Source organism: Carcharhinus amblyrhynchos, unplaced genomic scaffold, assembly GCF_965287045.1.
Source record: "Carcharhinus amblyrhynchos unplaced genomic scaffold, sCarAmb.v2.hapA scaffold_44, whole genome shotgun sequence".
In the NCBI taxonomy this organism is placed as follows: domain Eukaryota; kingdom Metazoa; phylum Chordata; class Chondrichthyes; order Carcharhiniformes; family Carcharhinidae; genus Carcharhinus; species Carcharhinus amblyrhynchos.
The window spans coordinates 2,036,878-2,049,410 of NW_027649785.1; the positions used below are offsets into that span (position 1 = coordinate 2,036,878).

A 12,533-nucleotide genomic window follows, 5' to 3' on the forward strand; every position below is an offset into this window, starting at 1 on the left:
GGTATTCCCTGCTGCAGAGCATAGGTGATATTGTGTGAATGTTTAATTTTAAATGCAAGATTAATAGATTTTCGTAAGTTACCAGTTACCAGTGGTGTACCACAGAGGTCAATGCTGGGTCCTCTGCTACTTGTGATTTTTATCAATGAATTGGAAGAGGGGGCTGAAGAGTGGGTTAGTAAATTTGCTGACGACACCAAGATTGGTGGAGTAGTGGATGAAGTGGAGGGTTCTTGCAGGCTGCAAAGAGACATTGACAGGATGCAGAGCTGGGCCAAAAAGTGGCAGATGGAGTTTAACGCTGATAAGTGTGAGGTGATTAATTTTGGTAGGACAAACTTGAATGCGGATTACAGAGTCAACGGCAGGGTTCTGAGGAATGTGGAGGAACAGAGAGGTCTTGGGGTTCATATCCACATATCTCTGAAGGTTGCCACTCAAGTGGATAGAGCCATGAAGAAGGCTTATGGTGTGTTAGCCTTTATTACGGGGGTTTGAGTTTAAGAGCTGAGGGGTTATGCTGCAACTATACCTGACGTTGGTGAGACCACATTTGGAATCGTGTGTTCAGTTCTGGCCACCTCATTATAAGAAGGATGTGGAAGCATTGGAGTGCAGAGGAGATGCTGCCTGGTTTGGAGGGTAGGTCTTATGAGGGAAGTTTGAGGGAGCTGGGGCTTTTCTCTTTAGAGCGGAGGGGGATGAGCGACGACTTAATAGAAGTTTATAAGATGATGAGAGGGATAGATGGAGCGGACGTGCTGAGACTATTTCCTCGGGTGGACGTAGCTGTTACTAGGGAGCATAACTGTAAGGTCATGGTAAGAGATATAGGAGGGATGTCCGAGATAGATTCTTCACTCAGAGAGTGGTTGGGATGTGGAAAGGACTGCCTGCTGTGATAGTGGAGTGGGACACTTTAGGAACTTTAAGTGGTTATTTGATAGGCACATGGAGCGCACCAGAATTATAGGGAGTGGGATAGCTTGATCTTGGGTTTGGACCTATCCTGGCACAACATTGAGGACCGAAAGGCCTGTGCCGTGGTGTAATGTTCTATAACCCAAGATATGAAGGAACATGGGGCAAAAGGTGAGTACATATAGTTAAGTCATGATTTCATTCAATATCATACGGTCTAAGTGCTCTATTCCTGTTCTTGCTAGGACAGAGTAGTGGGCTTCACTTCAGAGATTGGACTAATATCGTCACTCAGGAGAGCAGCTGATATTCTTGTTCAGATTTAAACTAAAGTGCTGGAGGAAGGTGTGGAAAAACAGCACCTACTTTCCATATTAAACAATACTCGTTCTAGTACAATGTATGGACCATATTGTAATATTTTTTATTTAAACGAAGTACAACACTGATTTTATTCATTCTGTAACGGGCCTGAAATTGGACCTTAACATTACACCAGAAAGCACTTTGATTGGATGTCCTTTAGAACAAAAAAAACTTGACAATAATTTCAAACAAACATGCTTTTACAAGCAAAAGGAAAATTACCTCTATTCAAGAGTCAAATAAAAAATCAGTGAAATATTACTTTTGCGTTGCAGTGAGACTCATTTGCTGAAGTTGTCAACAAGTCGTTTCTGTGGCCATGGCCCTGCTCCAGTGGAAATGAAATGATAATTCAGGATTCCCTTGGCTTCTTGATAGCTCTTGGCATTCATCTAAAATGGTTATAGAGACAATCATTAGAGGTCACTTTGAAAATAAAGAAATGTGTAGATAACTTCCTGCAATCTTTAATCACCAAATCAGATAAGCAATAACAAGATCAGCACTCTGATAAAGATTCTGCTAGCCGCAGCAAGATTATTTCAAGTTTCAAAATTATTTGAAAACCTTAGAATCTGTTCTAAACCATCCTGATTACAATGGCAAGATGTCTCTTCAGAACCAGTGAAACAAAAGTGAATGTGTAGTTGTTCGAGTTTAATTTATTACTTCCAGAGTACAAACCTAAATTGATGATTGTGTAGGCCAGCGGTGCACAGCTGTCGTTTACAGGTGCCAATGCACCCAGCCTCTCTGCACCTGTAAATAAATGTCACGGACATTCAATACTAGCTATTCATTGTTTTCAGTAGGATCACTAGAAGTCTCAGAAAACCACATCCTGCAAGGTTTCTGGCTCCTCTTGCAACATCTGTGTCATCACAACTATGTTCATAGATTTTGAAAACTTAAGTGAAGCTTTAAATAAAATAAAACTGATGTGAAATTAACAATGGGCAGGACTCTGCTTCTCAGCCACGTGTTCCTCAATGACAGGAGGTGGTGCGCCGTTCATTGCCAGCAGGATTTTCTAGTCCCACTGCTATCAATGGCATTTCCCATTGATGTTACTCCACGTTGCTGGGAAAGCCACAGGAGGAGGTGTGTTGTCGGCAGGACCAGAGAATCCTGCCAGCCTGTATGGGGCGAATTACAGCCAATGTTAAGAAAACATTTTTAACTCAAATATATAAGACAGTATAGTTAAGAAAGCCCACCAACACCTCTACTTTCTCAGGAGACTAAGGAAATTTGGCATGTCAGCTACAACTCTCACCAGCCTTTACAGATATATCTTTCTGGTTGTATCACAGCTTGGTGTGGCTCCTGCTCTGCCCAAGACTGCAAGAAACCACAAAAGATCATGAATGAAGCCGAATCGATCACGTAAACCAGCCTCCCATCTACTGACTCTGTCTACACTTCCCGCTGCCTCAGCAAAGCAGCCAACCTAATTAAGAACCCCAAGCAGCCCGGACAGTCCCTCTTTTACCTTATCCCATCGAGAAAAAGACAAAAATTCTGAGGTCAAGTACCAACTGACCCAAGAACAGCTTGTTCTCTGCTGCCATCAGACTTTTGAATGGACCTACCTTGCATTAAGTTAATCTTTCTCTACACCCTAGCTATGATTTAACACTACATTCCGCATTCTCTCCTTCCCCTCTCTACAAACAGTATGGTTTGTCTGTACAATGTGCAAGAAACAATACTTTTCACTGTATACCAATACACGTGACAATAAGAAATCAAATCAAAATTCTGTCAACCAAACGAAAATTACTTTCTTTGTAGGAACTCCATGATGGCTGCAATTCTTTTGCTTTACTGCCATTGCTGCCACAAAAGTTTGGGATCTTTACATCACTGGCAGACTGTACAGACATTGGAAATTCAAGTAATGGTAATGCAGATTTAGTTTCAACACTATTTTTCAGCAAGAATGTAGAAAGCAGATCCATGCTTTACAAAAGAATAAATGGATCTGAAAACAAGCAAAGATCTGGCTGTGGAGAAATGGAGGACGTAAATAAAGTATTAGTGCACTAATGTAAGCATTCTCAGTGTTACTTAGATTGCTGTGGGAAATACAGCAATGTAATGGTACAAGCCAGTCATTTTATGGAGTCAATAGGCCAAAAAGCATTTTACAAATCAGTTATAAAGGTGTTCGAGATGACCCACTAAAAATCTGATCAAAGATTTTAAAGGCCAAACAGTTACACGTCAAAAATAAAATTTCAGCCAATGATGATGGTTTTGCATTGTGACAGGTGGGTTCCATGGGATTCCTTCACTCAATTCCATCTATTTTAGTTCCTTCATTTTGAACATAGACTTTACTTAGTACTTGCTCACTGTTTAAATATTTAAATATAAAGAACCCCTGCAAGGACATTTCCTTTTACATATGAAAAACTGTTTACCTTGGCTTCATGACTAGTTGATAGATCTAGTAAATCTTGTCTGTTCATTTCCTTTGCTACACACCGAAAGGAATATAATGCAGCAGCCTTGCACAAACGGCTAGCAGTGTTGGCTCCATTTTTAAAAGGGGAACTCGAAAAACAAGAACAAAGGTGTTTAGTAAATAGTTTTTAAAAAGGCAAATCTACCCTAGAAATAGAAATTGCAGCAGATCCCCACATCTTAGAAACTAAATTGTCCTGAATCTATTTCTGAGCTTTGCCAACACAGAACAAACACCAGTCACTTACCGACAATACGAGGTGCTGTAAAGTTCAATACAGCTATCCCTTATTAGCACTCCTAATATATTCATAATAATTGTCACAATAAATTAAGACTTCTTCCCATAAGAAACCAGATAAAAAGGGTGAATTATGTTCCTTCACCAGTACCCGGGCAAAAATGAAAATTCAGACAGTACTACTCAGGGAAATTCTGCTATTTACAAACTGTGCTAAAACAAAAACACACTATTAGTGCGCACTTTAAATCAGAGGTTCTGTGGTTTTGTTATCTCTGATTCTCTATTGTTCTTTTAAAATGATTATTTTTGACGCTGTGCAGAATGCCTTGCAGCATATGGTCTCTCAATACAGGGTCACATTTAATTACTTACAATTTATTTTTGCAGGTTTTAATTGATCTGTAATCCTCAATATTTCCATGCATTCAACTTTTACATCTTTCTTTCTTGGGTTGATCTATTATTGGGTAAAATTGTTGCAGGAAAGTTTGCTTAGCAAGCTGTGACTCGTGGGGTGCTGCAAGGATCAGTGCTTGGTGGAAATGCCAGTAATGAGGAGGATGTGAAGAGGCTTCATGGAGGTTTAGACAGACATGGTAGTTGGAATATAACAGGAAAATTGTCAAACCATCCACTTTGGTAGGAAAAACAGAAATACACAGTAGTTCTTAAATGGGGAGACTGGCTAATGTTGGTGTCCAAGGGTATCCTTGTTCATAAGTCACAAAGCTAACATGCAGGTGGAACAAGCAATTAGGAAGGTAAATGGAAATTAGCCTTCATTGCAAGGAGATTGGAGTACAGGAATGAGAGAGATTTTGCTACAACTCTCTCTGGAAAGATCACACCTTGAGTATTGCATGCAGCTGTGGTATCCTTACCCAAGGAAGGATATACTGCCCACTGGGGGAATGCAATAAAGGTTCATCAGACTAACCCTGGGGCTGGTGTGATTATCCTATGAGGAAAGATTGTGAAGATTATGGTCCTATATTCTCTGGTGTTCAGAAGAGAAGTGATCTAAAGCATTATTAAAAGGGCTTGATGTTTCCCTGGTTGTGGGTGGGTGTCTAGAACCAGGGCATACTCTCAGGGATGTGGGTGTTGCTGGCTAGGCCAGCATTTATTACTCATACCTAATTTCCCTTTAAAAAGTGATGGTGAGCTGCTTTCTTGAACAGTTGCAGTACGCGTGGAGTAGGTACACCCATACTACTGTTAGGGAGGGAGTTCTAGGATTGTAAGCCAGTGGCAGTGAAGGAGTGGCAAAATAGTTCCAAATTAGGGTGTGAATTGCTTGGGGGAGGTGGGGAAACACTTCCAGGAGCCTTCTGCTCTTGACCTTCTAGATGGTAATGCTTCTAGGGAAGCATAACGAGTTCCTATTGTGCAGCTTGGAAATGGTACACACCAGTCACTGTATCAGTAGTGAAGGGAGTGAATGTGTGTGGATAGAGTGCAAATCAAGCACATTGCTTTGTCCTTGATGGTGCCACATTTGAGTGTCTTTTTCAATTCAGTTATAGACAGCAGAGGGAAGTTATGTGTGGAACCGGAGGAGATTGGAGAGGCATTGAACCAATATTTCTCTTCGGTGTTCACGCAGGGGGACATGGATATAGCTGAGGAGGACACTGGGTTGCAGGGGAGTAGAATTGACAGTGTTACAGTTGATAAGGAGGATGTGCTGGATATTCTGGAGGGTCTGAAAATAGATAATTCCCCTGGTCCGGATGGGATTTACCCCAGGATTCTCTGGGAGGCAAGAGAAGTGATTGCAGAGCCTCTGGCTGTGATCTTCAGGTCGTCGTTGGCCTCTGGTATAGTACCGGAAGATTGGAGGTTAGCGAATGTTGTCCCATTGTTTAAGAAGGGGAACAGAGACTTCCCCGGGAATTATAGACCGGTGAGTCTCACTTCTGTTGTGGGCAAGGTTTTAGAAAAAATTATTAGGGATAGGATTTATAGTTATTTGGAGAGTAATGAATTGATTGGAGATAGTCAGCATGGTTTTGTGGCGGGTAGGTCGTGCCTTACTAACCTTATTGAGTTTTTTGAGAAAGTGACCAAAGAGGTGGATGGGGGTAAGGCAGTGGACGTGGTGTATATGGATTTTAGTAAGGCGTTTGATAAGGTTCACCATGGTAGGCTTCTGCAGAAAATGCAGATGTATGGGATTGGGGGTGATCTAGGGAATTGGATCAGGAATTGGCTAGCGGATAGGAGACAGAGGGTGGTGGTTGATGGTAAATATTCATCATGGAGTTCGGTTACGAGTGGTGTGCCTCAGGGATCTGTTTTGGGGCCACTGCTGTTTGTAATTTTTATTAATGATCTGGATGAGGGTATAGTTGGGTGGATTAGTAAATTTGCTGATGACACCAAAGTCGGAGGTGTGGTAGATTGTGAGGAAGGGTGTCATAGTTTGCAGGAAGACTTAGACAGGTTGCAGAGCTGGGCCGAGAGGTGGCGGATGGAGTTTAATGGGGGAGAAGTGTGAGGTAATTCACTTTGGTAGGAATAACAGATGTGTTGAGTATAGGGCTAACGGGAGGACTTTGAATAGTGTGGATGAGCAGAGGGATCTAGGTGTATGTGTACATAGATTCCTGAAAGTTGGGAATCAAGTAGATAAGGTTGTTAAGAAGGCATACGGTGTCTTGGCATTTATTAGTAGGGGGATTGAATTTAGGAGTCGCAGCGTTATGTTGCAACTGTACACAACTCTGGTGCGGCCGCACTTGGAGTACTGTGTGCAGTTCTGGTCCCCACATTACAGGAAGGATGTGGAGGCTTTGGAGAGGGTGCAGAGGAGGTTTACCAGGATGTTGCCTGGTATGGAGGGGAGGTCCTATGAGGAGAGGCTGAGGGATTTGGGGTTGTTTTCGCTGGAAAGAAGGCGGCTAAGAGGGGATCTTATTGAAACATATAAGATGATTAGAGGTTTAGATAGGGTGGATAGTGATAGCCTTTTTCCTCTGATGGAGAAATCTAGCACAAGGGGGCATGGCTTTAAATTAAGGGGGGGTAGTTATAGGACGGATGTCAGGGGTAGGTTCTTTACCCAGAGGGTGGTGAGGGATTGGAATGCCCTGCCTGCTGCAGTTGTAAATGCGCCTAGTTTGGGGGTGTTTAAGAGATCCGTGGATAGGTTTATGAACGAAAAGGGAGTGGTTTAGGTTAGTGGGTCATTGTTTTGTAACTGGTCGGCGCAACATCGTGGGCCGAAGGGCCTGTTTTGCGCTGTAATGTTCTATGTTCTTTCAATGAGACATGAGCGTCATTGGCCAGCATTTATTTCCCATCCCTAATTTCCCTTGAACTGAATCCATTTCAGAGGGCATTTTAAGACTCAAACGACATTGTACAGGAAGGTAGTGTAGAGTGAGAAGATCAGCTATGATCTCGTTAAATGGTGGAGCAGGCTCGAGGGGGTTGATTGGCGCACTCCTACTCTTATGTTCCCAAATCAGGATTTAAGCTTAGCTTCTCAGTACATAGCAGAAATTACAGCCTGCTATTCCATCAACTCATCTCTACCAAAATGTTCTGTGATATCCTAGTTCAGAATCAAAAAGCAGAGTTTATATTCCAAAGTCTGGGGATAGGTCATGGACTGAGATAGCATCATCAAATCTGGGAGAGTCAGCGAGTGAGGAGATCTATCATAGTTTCAAGTGTCGGAGAGTCATGATGAGTCCTCCATTTTCCAACTGATGCTCAAAAATATCTGACACCCTTGAACAGCCATGTTAAAGTAGTGCAGATGCCAATTTGGTACAAGTGTTTACCTGAGAATAATAACATCTACTGTCAGTTTTACCCTAAAAGGAACAATTTCTGGCCAGTTAAAAGGAATTGTAATGCATTTGTTTTAAACACTAATATTTCATTCATGTCGTAACCCTTGCTACTAAAGCAGGATCGTTAAAACTTACTCTTCTATGACCTGTCCTGTGGTTCCATCCACTATTTCCACAGTTTTATCCCCCCGACACCAGTTAATGCTCAGCTTTTTATAAAGTGGTTCAACTTCCGTTGGTTCTTCCTCACCACAATGGGAGAAATGTGCTCTCACAGCAGTGAACAGATCAGGAAGCTTCTCATTCAAGCTCTCATCCACACGCTGATTGATTGCTTTGGTGACGATCTGCATCGGATGAAATTGGCCAGCTAGTTTCAAAACACAAAAAAAGGCTTTCACTATGAGAAAGTTATTACCTCCCCAAATTTATCATTCACTTTTCTGCTTACGTGTCTGGGTTGGAAGTTGCAGCACTTAACATTCAAATGTATTTTTTAAAACTGTGTTAAGGTAGTGTGCCTCAGTAATATTCTGTTCAGAAGCACAACCTCATGCAGCATCTTTGCAAATGCTCAAACACTGAGATTCGCACAGAGGGAACCTGATCTGTGCCCAACATATTGAGGTCCCAGTTTCAATTGTAAATTCTGGGTAATCACCTTGGGCTAAATAAGGGATAAATTTGGTTAGCTGCGTGAAAAATAATCAGTGAAAACCCTCACAGGCTTAATACAACTGTTTCACCTGTTCTGTGGATACACAGATACAGGGGAAAGGGAGAGCAGGAATGGAATGAGGTGGAGGATAAATGTGTGGCTGAGGGACTGGAGCAGGGGACAGTGATTCAGGTCCCTGGATCATTGGGACCTCTTTTGGGGCAGGTGTGACCTGTCAAGACAAAGACAGGTCGCACTTGAATCCCAGAGGGACCAATATCCTGGCGGGAAGGTTGGATAAGGCTACTAGGGAGACTTTAAACTAGAAACGTTCGGGGGAGGGAATCGAGATGAGGTGACTGGGAGCAAGGAGGTTAGCTTGCAAATAGAGAAGGAATGTAGACAGTGTAAGAGGGAGGATAGACGGGTGATGGAGAAGGGGAGCGCTCAGGCCGAAGATTTGAGATGTGTCTATTCTAATGTCAGGAGTGTGGTGAATAAAGTGAATGAGGTTAGAGCGTGGATCGCTGCTTGGAAATGTGATGTGGTGGCCATTACAGAGACTTGGATGTCTCAGGGACAGGACTGGATACTTCAGGTGCCGGGTTTCAAATGTTTCAGAAAGGACAGGAGGGGGGAGGAGGAGTGGCACTGTTGATCAGGGATAGTGTCACGGCTGTAGAGAAGGTGGACGCCATGGAGGAATTGTCTACGGAGTCTCTGTGGGTGGAAGTTAGGAACAGGAAGGGGTCAATAACTTTACTGGGTGTTTTCTATAGGCCGCCCGATAGTAACAGCGATGTTGAGGAGCAGATAGGGAAACAAATCCTAGACAGATGTAGTAATAAGAATTGTCATGGATGGGAGACTTTAATTTCCCAAACATCGATTGGAATATCCCAAGGTAAGGGGTGTGGATGGGGAGGAGTTTGTTAGGTGTGTTCAGGAGGGTTTCCTGACACAGTATGTGGCTAAGCCTACGACAGGAGAGGCTGTACTCAATCTGTTACTGGCTAATGAACCTGGACAGGTGTTGGACCTCTGTGAGAGAGCATTTTGGGGATAATGATCACAACTCTATCTCCTTTACGCTAGCACTGGAAAGAGATAGGATCAGGCAAGCTAGGAAAGTGTTTATCTGGAGTAAGGGGAAATATGAAGCCATCAGGCAGGAAATTAGACGAGAAAATTGGAAGGAGGTATTCTCGGGGAAAAGTACCGAAGTAAGGTGGCAGATTTTCAAGGAATGTTTGTCTGGAGTTCTGCACGACAACGTTCCAATGAGACAGAGAGGTTTTGGTAGGTTAAGGGAACCGTGGTGCACAGAAGTTGTAATGAACCTAGTCAAAAAGAAAAGGAAAGCGTACGAAAGGTTCAGAGAGCTAGGAGATGTTAGGGATCTAGAGGAGTATACAGCTTGTAGGAAGGAACTGAAGAAGGAAATTAGGAGAGCCAGAAGGGGTCATGAGAAGGCCTTTGCAGGTAAGATTAAGGAGAACCCGAAGGTGCTCTACAAATATATCAAGAGTAAAACGATGAGATGTGAAGGAATAGGACCTATAAAATGTGAAGGTGGGAAAGTTTGTACAGAACCTGTAGAAATAACAGAGGTGCTTAATGAATACTTTACATTGGTATTCAAGGTGGAAAAAAATCTGGGTGGTTGTACTGCAGGCTTGCGGTGGACCAAAAAGATTTGAGTATGTGGACATTAAGAAAGAGGATGTGTTGGAAATTTTGAATATCATCAAGACAGATAAGTCGCCAAGACCGGATGGGACGTACCCCAGGTTACTGTGGGAGGCGAGGGAAGAGATTGCAGATCCCCTGGCAATGATCTTTGCGTCGTCGATGGAGACGGGAGAGGTTCCAGAGGATTACGGAAGTGGTTCCTATATTCAAGAAAGGGAATAGGGATAGCCCAGGAAATTACCGACCGGTGAGTCTAACCTCAGTGGTTGGTAAGCTGATGGAGAAGATCCTGAGGGACAGGATTTATCAATATTTAGAGAAATTTAGCATGATCGCTAGTAGTCAGCACGGCTTTGTCAAAGGCAGACCGTGCCTTACAAGCCTGGTTGAGGTTTTTGAAAATGTGACTAAACACATTGAGGTCGGTCAACAGTGGAGTGCCCCAGGGATCTGTTCTGGGACCCTTGCTGTTTGTAATTTTCATAAATGACCTGGATGAGGAGGTGGAGGGATGGGTTGTTAAGTTTACCAATGACACGAAGGTTGGTGGTGTTGTGGATAGTTTGGAGGGATGTCAGAAGTTGCAGCGTGACTTAGATAGGATGCAAAATTGGGTGGAGAAGTGGCAGATGGACTTCAACCCTGATAAATGTGTAGTGATCCATTTTGGCAGGTCAAATGGGATGAAGGAATATAATATCAAGGGTAAGACTCTCAGCAGTGTAGAGGATCAGGAGGACCTTGGAGTCCGGGTCCATAGGACTCTTAAATTGGCCTCGCAGGTAGAGGATGTGGTTAAGAAGGCGTATGGTGTACTGGCCTTCATCAATCAAGGGACTGAGTTTAGGAGTCGGGTGATAATGCTGCAGCTTTATAAGACGCTGGTCAGACCCCACTTGGAGTACTGTGCTCAGTGCTGGTCACTTCATTACAGGAGAAATGTGGAAGCTATTGAAAGGGTGCAGAGGAGGTTTACAAGGATGTTGCCTGGATTGGGTGGCATGCCTTGTGAGTATAGATTGACGGAGCTCGGTCTTTTCTCCTTAGAGAGACGAAGGATGAGAGGTGACCGAATAAAGGTGTATAAGATATTGGGAAGTATAGACCGGGTGGATTCTCAGAGGCCTTTTCCCAGGGTTGAAATGGTTGCTACGAGAGGACACAGGTTTAAGGTGCTGGGGAGCAGGTACAGAGGAAATGACAGGGGTAAGTTTTTCACTCAGAGGGTGGTGGGTGAGTGGAATTGGCTGCCGTCGGTGCTGGCGGAGGCAAATTCGCTGGGGTCTTTTAAGAGACTTCTGGACGAGTACATAGGACTTAATAGGATTGAGGGTTACAGGTAAGCCTAGTAGGTAGGGATATGATCGGCACAACTTGTGGGCTGAAGGGCCTGTATGTGCTGTAGTTTTTCTATGTTCTACGTTCTAAGGATACCCCTTCTCTGTGCAGCATTCCATACATTTTGCCACAAGAAAACCACTTAATTTGGACCCTGGTGACAAATTAGTCAGGTAAGCCGTGAACGCACATACAAAAGGAAATCAGTCTGCTAGGAACTACAGACAATGGAGAGGCACTCAGCAAATAATTTGAAGGCAGTTAGCCACAATAATGCCAATTCAGTTTCTATACAATTCAAAACGCCGATGAAAAATGACTACATTACTTTATTGTTTCTTTTCCAAATGAAATGCGTTTTACTTACGAAGGACAACACTAGTGATGTACAGAGGTTTGATAAAGTGGCTGAGAAGGGCTCCCTGCACTCCCAGCACCATCCACCGGCTCAGTTTATCACTTGCAGTCATGCAGCAGACGTGAGTCGCTGTCACACTTGGGCGACAGTTTGTTGCTGGCATGACGGAACCTTTGGAATGAATGTGAAGTCTCATTTCAGGGTTTCGGTATGGCACTGGGTCCCTGTAGAAAACAATTACACAGTGAAATATATTAACCAGAGGAGAAATATCAGTAATTCTATCTGGAACTTCCACCTGACAGAATAAAAATGCATATGCCCTGTTTGTACTGACAACTTCACCCCATGTGAAAACATTGGAGCAGCTTATCCTAAGCATTAAGCTGCCAATACAAGTCAGAAAAGAGCGATCTAAAGAAGTTCCAATCCCACTCAACCCCCGCCCTCAGCTCTTTCTCCCTGTGCTTGATGACTGTTAATGCTGTTTCCTCTTCTCAACTGGAACTGGAAAATTTAATCAACTTTGCTTTCAATTTCCACTTACTGCGCCTTCACAGGGACAATCCCTGACTTTTTTCTCCCTCAACTTCCGAGCTTATTGGTTGGAAATGGAGACAATCAACTGTGGCTTATAAAGGAAATTGAGGATGGTATTAGATACAAGGAGGAGTCCAATGAGGT

At 43.2% G+C, this 12,533-nt stretch overlaps 1 protein-coding gene across 1 annotated transcript in view; it reads right to left on the reverse strand.

Annotated features, from left to right (window-relative positions):
- Positions 1-1,531: 1,531 nt before the first annotated feature.
- Positions 1,532-12,533, reverse strand: part of LOC145337189 (adenosine deaminase domain-containing protein 1-like) — an 87,059-nt gene continuing 76,057 nt past the window's right edge. Inside the window, exons 9-12 of the mRNA XM_080181996.1 lie at positions 11,859-12,073; positions 7,939-8,173; positions 3,714-3,846; positions 1,532-1,679 (exon numbers count right to left, since the gene is read on the reverse strand). Coding sequence (XP_080038122.1) covers positions 1,569-1,679; positions 3,714-3,846; positions 7,939-8,173; positions 11,859-12,073 — 694 coding nt within the window. The 3' untranslated portion in view covers positions 1,532-1,568. The remainder of the gene's footprint in view (positions 1,680-3,713; positions 3,847-7,938; positions 8,174-11,858; positions 12,074-12,533) is intronic.